We start from the raw sequence: 20,986 nt of genomic DNA on the forward strand, positions 1-20,986 counted from the left end.
GCATGGAATATAATATTCAGGAGGGCAAAGGAGATAGGATTACAACCAAGAATCACCTACCCAGCAAAACTGAGTATCATCCTTCAGGGGAAAAAATGGTCATTCAGTGACATAGGGGACAAACAAAATAAAAAAAAATAAAATAAAAAAGGAACTGGACTTGTGATTTTCATTGGTAGATGGAAATACCATCTACCAATGCAGTTTAGCACAATTTCTATAACTTCTGATATCAACCAAAATCTTACCTCTTTCAAGAAGCTTTTCCCAATGATTTCTAATGCTCCTGCCTTCTTTATGTGATTATCTCCAGTTTACCCTGTACGTATCTTGTTTTTATATAGTTGTTTACATGCTGTTTTCCCCATTAGACTTCGAGCTCCTTGAGAGCAGGGACTGATTTTGTCCTTTCTTTGTATCCCCAGCACTTAGTCCAGTGTCTGGCACACAGTAGGTACTTAATAAATGTTCGCTGACTTATAACCACACGTAGACTGTTTCAAGAAGCACCTTATTACTTTGGCTTAGACCATTCCTGATAACTGATTACTAATTACTGAAACTGATCTTTGGTCAATAAGGAAGAATTGCTTAAGCAAATAGACCTGGGCACCTAATATGCACACTCTTCATAAGATCCTTTCCCATACTTGGGCCATGTGAACATGTCTTCTATCACCACTATGCTGTTCCTCCACTGAAGGCCCTTTTGACATCTCATCAGGGTATAGAGGTGGCTATGTCAGCCAGTGAAACACAGGCTCTGCTGAGTCACGCCCAAGATGGTCATGTGCCTCAAAATAGGGGACTGGTGATAAACTGGGTCAAGAACCTGGTCAAGAGTAAACTCATTAAATACAGACAGGAAGGTAAAGTCTTTACTGGGATGAGGATCATTAACTGTGGGAATTTCTTATTATAACTGGGGAAGGAATAATTTGTAACTTGCAAAATCACCTTGTGTAAGTTTTTTAAAAGTTAGAAGTAGAGCACAGCACAAATGAAGCTCACTGTAGCTGAGTTTTACTTTCAGAAAGTTTACTCTAAGATGACTATACTACTAATCTTAGCCAGCCTCTGACAAACTCTTGGCATTAATCACAAAGAGAACCTACCAAGTTAGCTTGGAGGTTTAAGATAAATACATTATCATTACTAAGAAAATAACTCAAAGTCCCAGGACTAGTGATGAGTTAGTAGCATCATATTTACTTGAAAAGATCAGGAGCCAGTATTTAAGTCAGTAGTAGATTGAGAATCAGGAGTAGTTTGGGGATTCTTGCACACTATTTTCATTTCTTCTATTAATGCTAAGTAACTCAGATCTAGTTATTGAACCTTCCTGGGCCAGATAGATTTACTTCTTTTCCTTACTGGAATAGAAAGCACCAAGGGTCTCTGGAGTAATACAAACAGCAGTATTTATTTGGCTCTTTATGTTTTCATATGATATAGGGTGATAATGCTCATCTTCTTACTTCATATATTTGTTATGAGGCCTGTTGGAACTGGTTGAGAAAAGGTATATTACTGACTTATAATAAAATAACATTATTATTAATAAAATAACAAGAACTGAGATCCTAAGGTATGAGGTATATATGTCATAATTACATAATCTTCAGAGTGAAGATACTATATATTATGTGACCAAATAGTTCACATTTCTATAAGGTTAGTGATAACACATTTATACAGGGTAATAACTCATATTTGTAATGCACTAAGACTTTTGGGACATATGATTCAGCACTTTAAAGGTAGGTAGTACTTGCATTAAACTTAGGAGGGAGTTAGAGCTGATATCATTGTACCCATTTTTAAAGATGAGGGAGAGAGCGAGAGAGCATGCACTTGATGACAAAGGGGAGTCCTGGATCTGAAGTTAGAAGTTCTAGATTTGAATTCTGACTCTTTTACTTACTGCCTCTGGCAAGTCAGTTAAACTCTCTAGATTTCAGTTCACCTCCAAATGAATAGGTCAGATTTGACGCTCTCTAAGGTCCCTTGCAGCTCTCAATCTATGTCCTGTGACTTGCTCCCAACTGCATAGCTAACAAATGTCATAGTTTGGATTCCAACCCCAGGCTTTGACTCCATGTCCAGTGCTATTCGTCTCCTTCACAGAGTTTTTTTTCAAGGTTTATAATGCATTTTCTTCACAGCAGTTCTGTGAGGTAAGCAGACTAAGATAATGCATGTGAAAATGATTTGTAAACTCTAAAGCAATTCTAAGTGTAAGGTGATCTGACTTCATGGGGCTATGATTGAGTCTGTGTGGACACTCCTTTGACTGATGTGTGTGGCAACTCTTCTACAACTTAGTGAAGAATCTTTGGGAGTTGCTGTGGTCCCCAAATATGTCACTACTTCCAACTTTAGCCAGGCTGGTCTTTGGAAGACCAACAAACAAGACTGTCATGAGGTCTCTAATGGAAGCTTTCCTAGGTAGGTAAAGCCTACCAGAGCCTATACTTTGCTGGCATGCCTGTGAGAACTCGGGGTTGCTCACATTCTAGGACGAGGCCTCTGGGTATTAGTATTAATACCACAGAAAACACCTCTTTCAACCATTCCTGAACTGAAAGCAATCTCACAAGCAACCAAGTATATTCAAGTTGACCAAAATTTGGTTATGTTCCCAGGGGATATACTAAAAGAAATTGCTTTCCTAACCTCTCTTCCTTGTCCCATGTGGAGAGGGGGGGCCTAGAGTGGAATTCTAATTCTTGCCCTCACTAAGTTAATTTTCTCATTATCCAAGGCCCAGTTGAGATGACAGTTTCTGATGTCCCCTGAGATACTCAGACAAACATAGCTGTGCTAAAGTGCTAATACTAATGTTTTTGCAACTTGCTACCCGCTTTCTGGATTGTTATTCAACCGACTTGTGAATTATACAGTGTAATAGGGACAAACATTTTCTTAAAAAAACTAAAAAAATCTTTAGGTAGAGTGAAAGTACTCCACAGACTACAGTGAGACTGAAAACATATACTTATTTTTAAGCACTTATTTAAACTCTTTTCTAATATACTTCATTCACTCCTGGTGTAGAAAGCATGCACTCAGGAACCCAAACCTTAATTGAAGACCTTTTCATTTTCTTTCCACATAAAGAAAAACAAGACAACACAAAAAAATGAGTTAGAGGATTAATACTAAGAAGAGAGTATATTGGATACTTTGTGGTAAGAACTCTGAGGGAAAAAATAGCTTATCTCATCCAATTTTTAAAAAGAGAATGATGAGAATGTGGATTCAAAAATGAAATCCCCTTATGCAGTCCTTTGAGTGCTGGGATTTATCAATAAAACACTTCATTATCACTGAAAAAGCCAAAATTTCAGTGCTTTTTAAGTGCTGGATTTCCTCTGAGATGGTTAATGTCTCCCTCTATCATCTTTTGGATCAGAGAAACATGGAAGTGATTCTTAGTGATGCTTCCTAGTGACTGTCGCTAGTCCTGAGCTAATGTTGATGACTTCCCTCTTTGAAGAGATGTGCAGAATTCAAGTTCACAGACTGAAGCATCTTCCATTTACAATGTGTCTTCTGTCCACTTCTATCAAAAAGTGGAATTTTAATGGCTGATTCAGAATGGAATTTTAAATATTATCTCCAGAAAGCAGTTGCTCTAAGACTCCCATTCATACTTCATGAAAATTTTGTCCTTTTGTTTTTGACCCAGAGAAAGCAGTCAGTTTAAAGTAATTCAAAATATGGTAAAATTATGTTATTTAATTCAAGCATCTGCCAGAAATTCAACTTAATCTTCTGTTTATTAATAATTACCTTCGGAGTTCTCAGTGTTACAAGTGCCCCAGTTCTTAGTTGACTTAGAGAAACCAAGTGGTTTCATGGCTCCCGGAAAGGGTAATGAATGCTGATGATGAACGTTCAGGATTTTAGTTTACTCAAGAATTAAACAAAAGCATTAAAGGCAGAAATGGATAAAGTCTGGTATTTATCTGTGAAACACAGGAACACTAAGATGATCCAAATAACTATAAGTGAAAAGACAGCAAACACAACACTATCAAGCAAATAAAAGAGGAATTCCAACTTGATACTTTCTTCCCAGCCCCACTCCCTTATTTGCAACAAGAGTCTGTAGCTAGCCAGAATAGAGTTATGAAGATCTGTCTCATTACCACGTCAATGCAGGTACAGAATGAACTGAGAGATTACATTGGTCTGAAAGAACAGCTTAGCATATGTGATGCAATTGCTGAATTCCTACAGAAAACCTCAAAAAAAGTTTCCATGATTCATAGGAGAAAAGAGACACATTGGAACCATAAACATAACATCTCAATGGGGTGACACACTATTACCAAAATAAAAAACAAAGGAAAACTGGATCTACTCAGGTCATAGATGTACATAGCAAATTTTGTTTATCAGTAGCCAGTATCCGGACTGAGCGTTGTTCCCACAGTCTCATATCAGTACTGCTCTAAGACCCAGAAATACAACATAAACCACAGGAAATGGGCAAAATAACCTTCACATTGCCTAGTATGCATAAGCCTTTCAAATGAAGACTCTACATATCTGCTTTACAAAGTTACTAATGAGCAGCCAGTTTTGAGTTGCCTTTTTAGTGTTTTCAGATCGTTAGTTCCCAAAAGAATATGACGAGCTTTGTCTGCAGGACATTCCTGGATATTGGATTTTAAAAATCCTCCCTTATCAGAGTTAGAACCAAGGACAAAAAAAGATTTTCCCCCCTTTTCGTGGGAATCTTTCATGAGTTCCAGGCTAAACCTAACTTCCCTCATATAAACAAAGCCCTGAGGAGGCAACTAGATCTTGGGTATAGGACCTCAAGTTTTGAAACTCAGAAACTCAGAAACTCTAAACTGCAGGCCTACCATAGGTCCCCTACCATCATCCCTAAAGTTCTGTTTATGTTTAATTCTTCTTCATCTTCAATTTAATTTTCTCTTAAGCTCCTTTAATCCCCTCTAAACAATTTTGTTCTCTTCAATTTTTGTTGTTCAGTGGTTTCAGTTATGTCTAACTCTTTGTGACTCCATTTGAGGTTTTCTTAGCAAAGATACTGGAGTGGTTTGCTTCTCCTATCAATAAGACCTTTTGACTATTTTACAAGTCTTATCTTTCTTATCTTTAAGTGAATCTCTGAGACATTGGGTTGTCTTGCCTTCACCCCTCCTTTTAATCCATCATCCTTTGGATGTATAACCTCCTTTTCTTTTCACTGTGGGCCCCTTGCCATGCCAACTTTTGGTCAACAAAAATAGTCAGAATGTCTTTGCTTTGATAGCTATGAAAAACAATGAAAGGAGTATTCATACATGTATTTTGCTAAAGAAAAAAAGGATTTGATGATTATATTTTCTATTATCAACTAAAGATAAATTATTTAAATGGAAATATGCATCTTCTCATATGAAAGATAATTATATTTGAAGTTTCCAGATAAATTTCCATGGACCCTTATATCAGCCACAGACATAGCCCACCTACTTGTGGTCTTCTTGCTCTTGAAACTTCCAAGAAATCCCTGTATCAGCCCTGGATGCAAACATCAAGCTTCATTCTTTGTCCCAGGGGCTTTCCCCAGAGTATGTCCCTGGATCAGACCCAACTTCAATTGCCTACTGCTGCCTCATCTGAACTTTTCCAAGGTGCTCCTTTACCAGCTCCTGACTGTTGTCTCAGGCCTCCTGTACCTCACAGAACTCAAACTGTCACAAGGATGGACAATGAGGGAGGGCAGTGGTTTAATCATCTGTCTCCCTCACTAGATCACTGATAATCTGCCTGAACTCAATCCTCAATGGGTAGCATACTCCTACTCTGTCATACTCTCCATACCTCCCTACTTAATAAACTCCAGTGGTACCTTATCACTTTCAGGAGTCTCTCCCTACTCCAATCCATTTTCCAGTTGGCTGTCAATATGATCTTCCCAAAATACAAGTCTGACCATTCCCCAACCTCCCAATACCCTCTAGCGGCTCCGGATTACCTTCAGGGTCAAATATAAAATCCTCTGTTTGGCTTTTAAGGCCCCTTCCAGCCTTCCCAGTGTTCTTATGTGTCACTCCTCTCTACATACTCTGGCCTTCCTGTTCTTACTGAGGACATTCCAACTCCTGACTCTACCTGCTCATTGGTTGTCCCCCACGCCTAAAGGGTTCTCCCTCCTCTCCTTAGACACCTGGCTTCCTTCAAGGCTCAGTGCAAATCCCATCCTCTGTAAGGGGCCTCTGTTGCATCCCTTCCCTGCCATCTTGCATACACATGGCTCCTTGAGAGCAGGGGCTGTTTTTGCCTTTCTCTGTATCCCCAGTGCTCAGTGCAGTGCTGGGAGGCACTTAAGTGGTTGTTGATTGACTGTTACACCAAGTTTAAGGCACCTGATATATAAGATTAGCATTTCAACCTTGCAAATAAATATATATTCCACAGTCCAAAAGAAATTAGGCTGGACCTAAAATAAATAAGATAGGAGACAAGTGGCAGTTTCAATATTACACGAAAATATGATCAACTTAAAACTAGGGGTTCTTAACCTTTTCTCTTCCAAGAATCTCTCTGGCAGGCTGAGGAAGCTTATGAATCAGAATGATGTTTTTAAAAACATTAAATGAAATACACAGTATTATCAAGGAAATCAGTTATATAGAAATACAGTTGTAAATATATATGTACATATACATATATATTTAAAAATTCATTAAGAATCTCTGATTTAGATGGCAAGGAATGGATAAATCCATCTGTGGATGGGTGACCATGACTCCTGCTTTGCCTGCTTCTTACTTCTTAGCTTATTATTACCTCCATTGAAGTGCAGGATAGGGAAGAGAAAAAAGCAATGACTAACATTCATCCATTTCAGATGCTGATTTCATGTCCAGGACCCATAAAGATGACACAATGAAGCACTAAGACGCTGCTTGGCGCTGCTCTGAGTGTGCACTGCCCAGGGTCAGTTCACTCTAGCTCTAAGAGTTGTTTAATTTCTTTATTTCCCAAAATGGGGAAAATACAATATGTTAGCATTGCTTTCACCTTCTCAAAAGCACAAGGTCATAAGTTCCTTTCCTTCTTTTTTTGATGGAGGCCAGAAGAGTGTTTGTATGATGTAGTAGAAAAAAAAAATGAGGACCATACACTTAAAGTAGTAAAGAAAATCCTTTCTCTCTCTAGGTAATGTTTCTACTTTGTGGTGATTAATGTTTTCTATTAATCTGCATATGATTTTTGAGATGATTTTATAGGTACTGGTTTTCAAATTTATAATGGTAAGAGGCTTAACTTTTTGGTTTAAATTATAAACTATTAACATGCCAAGGATTTGGTCTAAATTTGAATATTCTGTCAGTGTACTATGGCCTCCTTTAGTGAACTGAAGAAAAAACTGGTTGAATAAACTATAGATAAGATACTATGCTATTTCAGGTCACCAATATTTCTGTTATCAAATAAGTCATTTGAACAATGATTTGTGCATGGTCAAGATCAATTCTGATGCTTGTATGCTAAAAGAGACATAGGGAAGAAAGGTCAGACACCTAGCATAATGCTCAGTGAGTCAGAAAACTTAGATTCTATGCTATGACCCAGTCTAAAAACACAGATAAGTCACTTGTTATTTTGATTTTTCATATCTTAAAAATCTATAAAAACAGTAACAATGACAAAAAAGGTCCAAAGGTACACAGGAAACGTGAATTTTGGCCTGCTGCAAGTTTTAATTTCTGTGGCATGATACAAAAAAGAGTATGTTTAATAGATGTTTTGTAATCATTACAGGTGGCACAGAGCTGGCAATGAATGATCCTTTTTAGGTCTTTTACTATCCTCATAAAAAGCCTTTATATGTAATGCTAAGCTAGATGCTACATTAAAAAAAAAAAAGCAAAACAGACATATTGCTACAGAAACTGATAACTTAAAAGCAAAGAAATATGAGCCAGAGATATCATGTGCTACCTAGTAACATACCAAGGCCTCAGTATTCTCAACTTTCAAATGAAGGGGTTGGACAGAAGACATTCTCTAAGCTCATAACCCTGTGAAACCTATGAAAGTCATGTATTTTTCTAACAATGTCATTTGAAAACTATGAACTTACTGAATGCCCCAGAAGGTTCCTAGTTATGAAGTGTTGTTGGTTTAGGGTTGTTGGGTGGTGTTGGGTTTTTCCCCCTCGCCATTTGTACATGCATTTTTCACTTTTTTTTCTTCAATTTCAGACATGATATCATTCCTTAGAAGTTCCTTTATTTGGCTATTGGTGGTTGCTGGGTCATCACAATTTCAAACATTTTTTTAGAGGAAAAGGGATGTTGCCATTTGTTAGTTTGACGTTTAAATGAAAATAATTTAACACAGTAAGGTAAATACTTACATAATCTGGCAGAGGAACATCATCAGAACTCAGGGAACCTCTCAGGGACTGTGTGGCTTGTTCTAGAACTTTGTTGTGCTTTTTAGATAGCAAAGAAAACAAACTAAAGAAACAAAGCAAAAGAAAAAAGATTATATTAGGGAAACCAAAGTTCAAATTATCTACCTTCTAGACAAAATTATATCACTTCTTCATATGGTAAGCTTTAAAAATGTATTTGTGTATTTTTCAGGTTTCTATTAACTGCACGTTAATACTTCCTATGTAATTAGAAATTAGATATATGTTTAAATTATAAGGGCACACTGACAATGGAGGAAAAGTTTGAGAGGTTACAAATTCTGCTGCACATTTGGGAAAATACTTTATTACCACAGGGTTAAAAGGTTATTGTTTTATGTTTGTGTTTCAAAATCCACCTACTTAAAACATGCATCAAAATTCTATAATGATACTTTAAAAGCTACTATAATTTAGTTAATAAAAACAACTTTCCTTTCAGCTTAAATAAGATGGTAGTTTAATAGCCAGAATAGCCCTGATTCCATAAGATTACTTTTCTAGTAAGTGTGTAGGGTCTAAACTGAAGACAGGTGTAGGTATACTCACCTACAGAATCTTAAAAATCTAATGAATTATTCTCACCTTTTCACTTAAGCATATATTTTCCCTTAATTAAAAAATACTTTTTACTTCTTGACATCTTCCTTCAAAATGCTACTGGGGCTTCATTTTAAATTTGAATTTAGTATTAATTCCCAGCTAATTGGAATAATTACAGGTAGCACAGAGCTAGCAATGAATGATCCTTTCTAGGCCTATGACCATCCTTAGAAAAAGCCTTCAAATGTGATGTTACGCAATATGCTACATAAACAAAAGCAAAACAAACACATTGCTCTAAAAATTTAAAACTTAAAAACAAATAAGTATGAACCACAGATTTTAAGTCAGATAGTAATTATACCAACAAATACATACTGGATACCAATTATGTATCCAGGAACTCTGGGGCACTGAGAATAAGTATAAGACATGATTTCTGCCCTGAAAGAAGTTATAATTAACTAAAGAGACAGAAATAACACACATGAAATAATTTGAGGGAAAAAGCACCAAATGGAAGAGGTCAGATAATAAAACCAGTAGAATACAGGCTCACAAGATCTCAGATCTAGAATTGGAAGGGACCTTAAAGGTCAACTAGTACAGTAGGGTCAAATTCAAATAGAAATGATCCCAAGTGGACCTCATACTGACTTAGAAAACCACAAATTAACATCACCTATGTTGTATTGCATTTTTATTTGGTTAAATATTTCCATTTATATTTTAATCTGGTTGGGGTGCACTCCAAGTTTGACTCTGATCTAGTCCTATGCTCTCATTTTACAGATAAGAAAACTGAGGCCCAGAAAAGTACACCAATTTGCCCAAGATCACTAGTAGATGGCAGAGATACCACCATATCTACTGATTCTACAGTCAGTACTCTTTTCACTATGATAGAGATCGGTGTGGGTTGGAATAGGTAGGAAAAGTTTTATCAAGTTTAGACTTGAGCTGGACCGTGAAGGAGAAGATGCAGGTAGGTGACACAATAGTGCACAGAGCACTTTACCTGTTTATCAGACCTGAGCTCAAACCTGGCCTCAGACACTTACTAGCTGTGTGAGACCCTGGGCAAGTCACTTAACTTCTAGTCAGCCTCAGTTTTCCCATCTGTAAAACTGGAAATCGCTATAGTACCTACCTTCCAGGGCGGTTGTGAAGAGGTGAGATAATATATGTAAAGCACTTTGAAAAACCTTACAATGCTACCCATCGTTATTAAGCAGGCTTTAGATAAGGGGACCAAGAAATGCATGGCAAGAAGTAGCAGCAAGAAAACAAATTAAGAATAGGCACGCTCTGTGCAAAAGATAATGAGCAGACTGGGGAGGATGTCATAAATCAGGGGCTAAGACGGGAAAAAGGATGGATATGAAGTTGATATACTTCATATACAGAAATGTAGCCAACATATTTTATTTACATGAAATAAAAGCAAAAGGGTAATATGGTAAATTTGTTGAAGAAAAGCAACTAGAACTACTTAACAAGGGAAATTACTATCACTTTTTCAATTTGTCAGTACAATGTAACTCAACAAACATTTGAGCTTGCCATGCGAAGGCACTGTCCTAACTGGAATGTATCCTGGAATGGATGGAATTTCAGGAGTATCTTGACTAATGGGAATGAGTTTTTGAGGGCCTCAGAAGCACTGAAACATAGCTTGGGAGAAGGTTCAGAATCAGTAATGACACAAGTGAAAAACGGGGCTGAATAAATTGGTCTGGGGAAAGTAGATGTGGCTGAGGGGAAGGCAGGAAAAAATAAAGTGAAGTAGTAGGTCTTGAGCATATATCATTGATTTAACGGAAAACAAGATCACAGAATTTATTTGTTCAGATTTATCTCTTTCTGTTAATGGACTAATAAGTCAAGCCAACAAGCATCTATTAATTACCTGCCATCTGCCAGTCACTGTGCTAAGCACCAGGGAAACAAAGAAAATACACACTCTGTACCAACTACGTTGTTACTGGAAATGGCATTGCATAAGTGGATGGATTATTGGAGTTGAAGTAAAGAAGTCAAATTCCAACTCCCTTGCTCCCAGTGGCTATGGGACAAGTCACTTAACATACCTAAGCCTTAGTTTCCTCATGTGTAAAATGAGAATAATAATTCCTGTATTACTACTACCTACCCAACAGCGTTGTGTTATGTGAAGTGTTTTGCAAACCTGAAAGCACCAGATAAATGTCAGCTATTATTGATATTTTATTTAAACATTTCAAACAGCATTTTATTTTATGTGATTATACAGTTAACAAGTTTTGGAGATGGAATTTGAACTTGGGTTCACTAATTCCTCAGTCTTGTCTAAATAGACTTTCTTTCTATGTCCCCTGATGATGACATAGTTCTGAAGGGAAATGTGTATCATCTCCCCATATAAAATATAAAAAAAATTTAACTTTGGTTAATGCCTCATGACTGCTTGCTCATGTTTACTCTTTTTTATGCTTCTCTCGACTCTTGTATTTGTATGCATGTCTACTCAGTTCTGGTCTTTTCAGCAGGAAAGCTCAGAAATCCTTTATTTCATTCAGGTTCAGTTTTGCTCCTGTAGGATTGTACTCAGTTTTGCTGGTAAGTTATTCTTAGTTGTAAGCCTGTATCCTTTGCCTTCTGGAATATCCAATCTATATTCTAAGATCTCTATTCCTTTGCAGTGTTGGCTGTTAGATTATGTGTGATCCTGACTGTGGCACTTTGTTATTTGAATTCTTTCAGGTTACTTGCAGTATTTTTCCTTTGGAAGCCCTGATTTTGGCTATAATGTTCCTCAGAGTTTTCATTTGGGGGTTTCTTTAAGGAAGTGATAAGTATATTCATTCTACTTCCACCCTGCCCTTTAGTTCAAAGAGATCAGGGCAGTATTCTTTAAAGATTCTTAAAATATGATGTCTAGGATTTTTTTTTGTTCATGGTTTTCAGGTGGTGCAATGATTCTTAAATTTTTTTTTGTTTTCTATTTGTTTTCCAGATCAGCTGTTTTTGCTACGAGACATATTTTCTTTTAAATCTTTTGACTTTGTTTTAAAGGTTCTTATTGTCTCATGGGGTCATTGGCTTCTATTTGGCAAATTCTAATTTTCAAGGAGTTCCTTCCTTGGGCAAAGTTTTGTAAGTCTTATGCCAAGTTATTTATTTCCTTTTCAATTCGTTCTTTTATAAGCTTTCAATTCCTATCCATTTTTTCTCCTCAAGCACTCTTACTTCATTTATCAAAATATTTTAAGCTCTTTTTTAAAAATCCGTCTTTACTTATTCTCTTTCAGGAATTCTAGTTGAAATTGTGCTCAAGCTGTGTTTTACTTTCAGGCTTTGCTTGCAGATGTTTTAGTTATTCTTTTCTGGATTTGTGTTTTGAGTGTCATTCAAGATAGTTCTTTATGGTGGGATTTTTGTTTGCTCATTTTTCCAGTCTACTTCTTGACTTTGAACTTGATGTTAAGACTGGCCTACACACACTTCTAGAGGAAAGGCTGAGCCGGTCCTGTCGCTGCTTTCTTGTGATATCAAATGTGCTATTCCAGGATCTTAGGGACAGCTCAACCTGGGAACCTGTAAGATTTTAGTGCTCTCAAAAAGGTCTGGTTCAGTGCAAAGTCTGATTTCTGCTCTGCCAGTTTCTGACCTGGGTTTGGGTCTGAGCAATAGAAAATGCCACTAGACTTAGCCTCTGCCAACCAGCTAGAAAGCACTGCTGGTTTAGAGTGACTGAACTACAAGGATTCCTGTCCTGGTTATTCCCCTGAAGGCTTCTCATTGGGCTAGAAGCTGAAACTGACAACCTGCTTTGCTTCGAGGGTCAGAGAAACACTGCTACTTCACTTGCCTACGGACTGCAGTGCTCCCTCTCCCAGAAGGCCACTCCAGGATATAGGACTCCTCTTCAGTCCAGCCTGGATCTGGTATCTGAAACTGGGTAATGGTTGACAAAGTTGTCATATGCTCCCTATTCTCATCATTCCATGCATATAGGGCCCCCTTTTGACTCTCCGTAGGTGTTGGAGTGCTCTGTGGCCCCAAATTCCTGGCTAGACCCCATCTTCAGTGTCTACAGACCTCTCCATCTCCCTTCACTGATCTAGATCAGAAAAAATGATTCATTGTCACTTTTCTTGGATTTCACCATCAAGATTTGGTCTGGTGTGCTCTTTGGATGAGGCACAGGTTTGTGTGTGTAGAGGGGGAGCTCGTTGGACCATCTTGGCTCCAACTCTGAGGCTGAACATTTACGATTATATAGAATCACAGAATCTGAGTAAGAACTTCAGAGATCATATAAGGTGATCACATACATGAGCAGGAATTTCTTCTACCACATCTCTGGCAAGTGGTCATCCAATTCTCAAAGACTTTCAAAGAGAGGGATATTTTACCACCTCACCAAACAGACTATTGTACTTTTGTATTACTCTACTTAGGAAATTTCCACCACATTATGCCAAATAATGCCTTACTAGAATGTCCATCCATTTATCACAATTCTGCCATCTGGAGCCAGGTAAAATAAATCTGAACACTTCTACATGACAAATACTTGAAAACAGATGCCATGTTCCTAAGTCTTCCATTATCCAGACTAAACATTCCTAGTCTTTTTTTTTTTTTTTATAGGGCATATTTCTGATCCTTTCATCAAACTATTCACTCTTTTCTGAACATGTTTCAGCTTCAATGTCCTTTGTAAAATGTGAATTTCAGAAGTGAACAGAATACCATGGTGAGGTACAGTGGGACTATAACCTCCCCTTTTTTGGACACTATAGTTTTGTTAATATACTTTAATGCTTTTGCTTGTTTTACTACCGACTCATTGAACTGATATTTGATTAAGTTACTGTCTTTCAAGTTGACTGTTGTCTAGTCACACAACTTTCACTCTTTAAGCAGATAACTATTTGAAACAACTTCTATGACTTTGGATTTATTATTATGAAATTTCATTTTATCCAATGCAGCCCATCACTCTAAACATTTGAGGTTTTTTTAAAAATCCTGATTCTATCATTTGTAATTTGTAATTTTGATAAGCACACTATCACTTATATCTTTGTTTAAGGCCAATGATAAAATATAAAACAAAATAGACTCAAGAACAGAGTCCTGTGACAAGCTAATAAAGACTACGCTCAAGACTGACAAATGACCTATCAATCAATATTCATATTTTGCTTTTCCTTCCATACTCCAAGTTCCTTGGAGACAGCGTGTTATGGAGGAAAAAACACTGGCAGATTCAGTGAACATATTCAAATCCCATCTCCAATACTTATTAGCTGTGTAACCATGTACAAATCTGCCTAATCTCTCTAAGCTTCAGTTTCCTCACCAGTTCTTAATACACATGAAGTATAATCTTTATTTATCTATTTTGTCCACATGTATACAATGAAAGACTTTGCATAACCTGAAATCTAGGTATATTATTTCTAATTAGTTATTCTGATGTAACTACCAGTTCATTCATACTTGGAAGAGAGAAATGAGGTTAGTCTGCCATGACTTGTTCTTGAGAAATTCAATGCTGTATCAGCAATTCTAAATGCACATAAATCATCCCTTCAATAATACATTCTAGAATTTTGTCAAGAGTCAGTGTAAAGGTCACAGGATTATAATTGGAGGACTCCACCATTCTCCTTTTTGAAAGCTGGGACCACATATTGTCATCTCTGTTCTTGTATCTCTCTAGCTCTCTACAAATTTTCAAAGATAACTGACTATTCAGCAAATACATCTGCTAATTCTTAGTATGCTGTGATAGGGTTTTCTAATTCTTACAACCCGGACTCAGTGAGGTGTCATAGGAACTATTTTACCTTTGCTTCACTTATTTTTGGTTTTAAATTCTCTATTAATATTTTTTTCCATCTTCCTAAGTTTGAAGATCATTATCTTTGGTAGACAAAATGAACAAGGTAGGAATTAGGTAGTTCTTCACGCTCTCTATCACCTTTCATAATTGACCTTCTACCCCAAGTAGCAGTCTCTTCTTGGAGTTACTTCTTTTTCTAACATTGCTAAAAGAGCCCCTTTTTTGGTGGTGGGGGGGCAGAGAAAGGAGACAGATGGGATTATGATAATGGATTATAGAAAGAAGACAGAACTATTCTCCCATTTTGCTTCAGTTTTCTCTACCAAGGAAAATGGTCTGGAAAAGTTCTAACAGACTAATTCAGTTATAGAACCAAAGTCAACAAGTCAAATCAACAAAAAAAATTTAAGAGCTAGAATAGACCATGGACATTGTATAGTATAAGAGTCACTAACTGGTCAATTGCAATTCACCAATTAATGATGAAGCCAGTTTTTCTCTAGACTTGAGTCAGAAAAGATCTGAGTTTGAATTTTGACTCCAATATTTTCTAGCTTTGTGAACTAGCTCTTTGAACCTTATTTTCCTCATCTGTAAAACAGGGATAAATTCTACCTGTAAGAGTCTCTATATATTGTTTTGAGGATGCAATGTGATAATGTTACTTCCCTGAACCCACACTGTGGCGCAGCTAAACTGCTCTTCTTGCTAGTCTTCCTACAGGACACTTCATCTACCACTTCCATGCCTTCTGGACTGGTTGTCCCAACAAGCCTGGAACACACTCTTTCTTCAACTCCATCTCTCAGAATCCCAATTTCCTTTAAAACTGAGTTCAAATACTAGCTTCTATGTGAGACCTTTCCTTATCCTTCCAGCTGCTAGTGCCTCATCCACAAAAATCACTTTATATTTATTTTGTCTTTACATATATACACAAATACTCTCCCAGTCAAAATGCAAGCTTCTTGAGGGCAGAGGCTATTTTCATTTTTTACTTTACTCCCAGTGCTTCAACATAGTGATTAGAACACTGCAGGTGCTTAATATTTTTTATTTATTTATTGATATGTAAAGCACTTTGTAAATCCTTAAACATTATATGAAATGTCAGTGGTTAGCATTATTAAAAATAATAATTAATAAAGGCTGGGTTACAGTCAGATCTCAGCTCCTTAAAAATCCAAGTGTTCATTTGGCATTTATTTACTGCCTTGAGTTGCTAGTTATTTTTTAAAAAATGTGTTATGTATCACCTTGTCATCCTTGAGGGATAGGAACAGTATTTTATTCTTATCTAGATTCCCCTTTATACACTCAATAGCAAACAGTGGTTTCAAATGATACTGGTAATTGTCTTCCTACTACATGTAATTGAGGTCTCCCAAGGTCCTGTCTTGGGCCCCACAAAGGCCTTTCTCCTACTTTCTCCACTTCTAATACCTTTGCTAACATAAATGACCTTTAAATTCATGCTTATCTAGGCTCTTCCTCAGAAAGGAAAGAAACTACTTCCAGTTTTTCTAAAATATACTTTGACTATCAGGCATTCAATAAGTGCTTAAAATCAATTTGTTGAATGAATGAATATACCTATGTGTATCTGTGTCACATTTATAAAGCACTTTACCATAAACACTTTCCTTATATAAACTTCAAAGTAGGTAATGCAAATATTTTCAGAAATTCCATTTTAAAGATAAGTAAATTGAGATTGATTTGTCCAGTGTCACATAGCAAGTAAGAGTCAGAATGATTTATTTAGGTATTTTTACTCCATGTCTAGTGTTTTTTTTCCCCATTTTACTACATTATTAGTATCTTTCCCTAGGCTGATCCAATTTGAGGACAGAATATTCTCAAATTGCATAGTAGACAAAACACTGTACTGTGAGTCAGGCTGGGTTCAAGTTAAAATCTGCTACTAACTCCTTGTTAAACTTGTATACTGGTTACTTTCCCTCTCATATGTAAAACAAAAGGGTTGATTTAGAAAATCTTTAAACTGCCTTCTAGTTCCAACATTCTTTGGTTTTATGATGCTACGATTCTGGGACAATTGTGGGAAAGGCATAGAATCCATAGTCATAAATATAGCTTCCTTACTCCACTATAGTAAACAAGAAAGAAATTTGGGGGAAATAATTTTTATGGCAGGTATCTCTGATAAAGGCCTCATTTCCCAAAAATATAGAGAACTGAGTCAAATTTATAAGAACACAAGTCATTCCCCATGGTCAAAGGATATGAAAAAACAGTTTTCAGATGAAGAAGTCAAAGATATTTACAGTCATATGAAAAGATGCTCTAAATCAATATTGATTAGAGAAATGCAAATTAAAATAACTCACTTGACACGTAGCAGATTGGCTAATATGACAGAAAAGGAAAATTATAAATGCTAGAGGGGATGTAGGAAAATTGAGACACTAATGCATTGTTGGTGGAGTTGTGAACTGATTCAACCATTTTGGAGCACAATTTGGAATTATGTCCAAAGGGCAATCAAACTGTGCATATCCTTTGATCCAGCAGTACCACTACTAGGTCTGTATGCCAAAGAGATCATAAAAAAAGAAAAGGACCTACGTGTACAAAAATATTTATAGAAGCTCTGTTTGTGGTGACAAAGAATGGGAAATTGAGGGGATGTCCATCAACTGGGGAATGGCTGAACAAGTTGTGTATGATTGTGATGGAATGCTATTGTGCTATAAGAAATGACAAGTAGGATGCTCTCAGAAAAACCTGGACATACGTGAACTGATACAAAGTGAAAGGAGCAGAATCAGGAGAACACTGGATACAGTAACAACAATATAATGTGATGCTCAACCATAAATGACTTAGTTCTTCTCAGCAATACAATGATCTAAGACAATTCCAAAGGGCTCATGATGAAAAATGCTATCCACATCCAGAGAAAGAACTGATAGAGTCTGAATGCAGATAGAAGTATACTATTTTTACTTTCTTTATTTTTTGAGTTTTTTTTCCTTTTGGTCTGTTTGTTGTTTCACAACGTGATGGATATGGAAATATGCTTTACATGATTGTACATATATAACCTATACCGAATTGCATACTCTTTCTTGGAGGGGGGAAGAAGGGGAGGGAGAAATTTTGGAACTCATAATATTAAAAAAATGAAAGCTAAACTGTCTTTGTAATTGGAAAAAATAAAATACTATTAAAAAAGAAAAAAACATTTGGAGTCAGAAGAGCTAATTTCAACTTCTGACTGTTTCCTACAGGCACAAAAACTAAGGCTTTGAAGGACGAAGTGACTTGCCCAAGGTCACAGAACTGGTAAGTTGGTAAATCTTAACTCCAAATCCAGAACTTTTTCCACTAAACCACAACTGCCATCTGACATTGTAGGTGAATTATTTTCCATGTCTTCTGAGATGTCAAATAAAGGTCAACTTCCCCCATAGAAGGAGGGGCTCCAGATCTGAACTATTCCTCTCCATTTATCTTTCATATGTCAGTATATTTATATTTGGTAGCACTTGCGTGATAATTTTCCTATGTCAAATATTAAAATAACTTCTGTAATAAAATTTCCAGTACATAAACTGAAAAATAAACTTCATTTGACATATACAAGATATGAGGGAAAAAAACTGTTAGATGCTTTTATTTTCTGTGTATATGTGCTTTGATGGCAGAAAAGTACCTAACCACGAGTAAGAGGAACAAATTTTTGCCACACAAGATAGTTCAACATATCTTTTGTGGTTTCTGTGGCATGATGAAAACTACCTTCTTTCATTAAAAGAGGTTTCAAATACACAACAAAGCTAAACTCCTGAATTCATAGTTTTACTTAAAGAATTTCACAAGCTGCAAAATAAAGAAGCAATGATCTTTTTAATTAGAACATTAGTAACTTTATTGACAGTTTTTAGAACTATAGAGCCAGGGGGACAGGGCTCTTTTTAGATCTGGGCAACAACAGCAAATGAATGCAGTTCTACCCATCTGTAGATAAATTCTACTATGTATGCACTGTGCTAGGTGTTGGGGATACAAAAAAAAAAAAAAAAAATACCACACAATTCCTGTCCTTGAGGAACTGACATTTTATGAAGGAAATAATAAATATATTTGAAGTCGATATAAAATATATGTAAAGTAAGTATAACATAATTTGCAGAGAATGCACCAGCCTGAGGGATCAGGAAAGGCCTTGTGTAGAAAGTTGCTCTAGAACTAAGCTCTGAAGGAAGCTGGCACCTAAGAGGGACAGGTGAAGGAGGTGTACATTCTAGGTATAAGTGACGCCTAAAGACAGGAAATATTGGATGTTTGCTACTCTTCCTCTTACATTTAGACACTAAGTCTAATTGTGTGAAGCGCTAATTAAAAAGGCTGTTTGAGTCATGACTGGATAAGCAAATCTAAAATGGTGTTAAATATGGTCAAACAACCTTACTATTATAGTCCAACTTTCACAGGGATAATTGGAATTCAAAATTTTTGTTTGTTTATTTCTTTATTTTTTTGTGAGGCAATTGGGGTTAAGTGACTTGCCCAGAGTCACACAGCTAGTGAGTGTTATCTGTCTGAGGCCAGATTTGAACTCAGGTCCTCCTGACTTCAGGGCCAGTGCTCTATCCACTGTGCCACCTAGCTGCCCTGAAATTCACATTTTTTAAAAAATGATTTTAGTAAACTGTTTCAATTTTCTTCCCTAAAACCTCTGCAACTAGAGCAGTAAGAATAAGGTAAAATTGTCTTGATTTGAGCTTCATCTCCTATTCTTTTCCCCACTTATTTTTTGGGCAATAAATTATTATTTTTAATAAATTACTTTTCCAAAGCAGAAACAAAATGGCCAGCTAATCTACAAAGTAAATTATAGCAAAGTAACTATTGAGATTTCCTGAGCAATATGCCAACTTTTGGGTACTAGGCAAGGATCTCACATTGATAGTACAAAGTGTAAAACTAATTTTTACTATATCCCTTTTCCATTACTTCACCACAGTCACTACAAAAGCGGAAGCAGATCATATATGACCTAGTTCATTTAGTATTTTTCTTTTTTTCATAGGTTGCTATGTCCCAAGAATTTATTCCCTAGTGAGTAGTCTACTGGTGATGAACCATCAGAAAATGTAATCCAGACCATATGCAAAGCTTGGCAGAACCTGCTTGAGTCTGTGCTGTGTTGGCAAAGATCTGGAGTACCCAGGGTCATTTCCACATGACAGTCAAGGATCAGAGTGTGACCTTTGTGAATGGATTGACCATAACAATACTGACATTCTTGCTATATGTGAAACTATAAGATAAGGAAGTTGCAGGAAACAATAAGAAGAGTCATATAGAATAATAGTGCTTTAAGATTTCCAAAGCACTTTACATGTTATCTTATTTGCCTCAGAACAATCCTGTGAGACAGGCACTAAAAATATTATTATCCCTTTTTTAAAGATGAGGAAAATAAAACACAGAGAAATTCAATTATTGTTCATGGTCATAAAGTTGGTTAACTATATTTGGCTACCATTAGCTACAATTGTAATTGGCAACAAATCTAGGTCTTCCCTATTCTAAACCCACAACTCTACCCACTCTGTCCCACTGCATTTTCTTACAGGATAGGATGGCTCCGAGATCCTCATTGTTGAAGTTTAGCACAGTGCCTGGCACTTAAATGTTTACTGATTGATTGAAATAAAGGAGTAGATATAGTTGGTTTCATTATGTGCACAAAGGCAACACAGAACATCACCCCACAGGACACTATGTCTTCTAAACTTGTGGTGTGTATGGAGGTCTGGGGAGCGGAGCCAAAATGGTGGAGGGAAAGCAGTGACTTGCTTGAGCTCTCCCCGCAAACTCCACCAAATACCTATAAAAATGGCTCTAAACAAATTCTAAAGCTGCAGAACCCACAAAAAGACAGAGTGAAACAAATTTCCAGCCAAAGACAGCCTGGATGGTTGATCTGAAAGGTATATTGTACCAGGCGGGGAGAGGAGTGCAGCGCAGCATGGGCGTGCAGGCCGCAGCAAACCTGGAGCAGGCCTCAGAGGACTGAATTGCAGGCAGCTGTGGCGGTTTCCAGACTTCTCACCTCACGAAAGCCAAAGACAACTTAGAAGGTCAGTGGGAAAAGTCTGTGACTGTGGTAAGAGAGGAGCTAG

At 36.8% G+C, this 20,986-nt stretch overlaps 1 protein-coding gene across 2 annotated transcripts in view; it reads right to left on the reverse strand.

Moving 5' to 3' along the window:
• The window catches only part of DYM (dymeclin), a 559,394-nt gene that overhangs the window by 157,223 nt on the left and 381,185 nt on the right, over positions 1-20,986 (reverse strand). For both annotated transcript variants that reach the window (XM_027868956.1, XM_027868957.1), the window contains exon 14: positions 8,390-8,492. In XM_027868956.1, the coding sequence (XP_027724757.1) occupies positions 8,390-8,492 (103 nt within the window). The remainder of the gene's footprint in view (positions 1-8,389; positions 8,493-20,986) is intronic.

Source organism: Vombatus ursinus, unplaced genomic scaffold, assembly GCF_900497805.2.
Source record: "Vombatus ursinus unplaced genomic scaffold, bare-nosed wombat genome assembly UNPS02014791.1, whole genome shotgun sequence".
Taxonomy (NCBI): Eukaryota; Metazoa; Chordata; class Mammalia; order Diprotodontia; family Vombatidae; genus Vombatus; species Vombatus ursinus.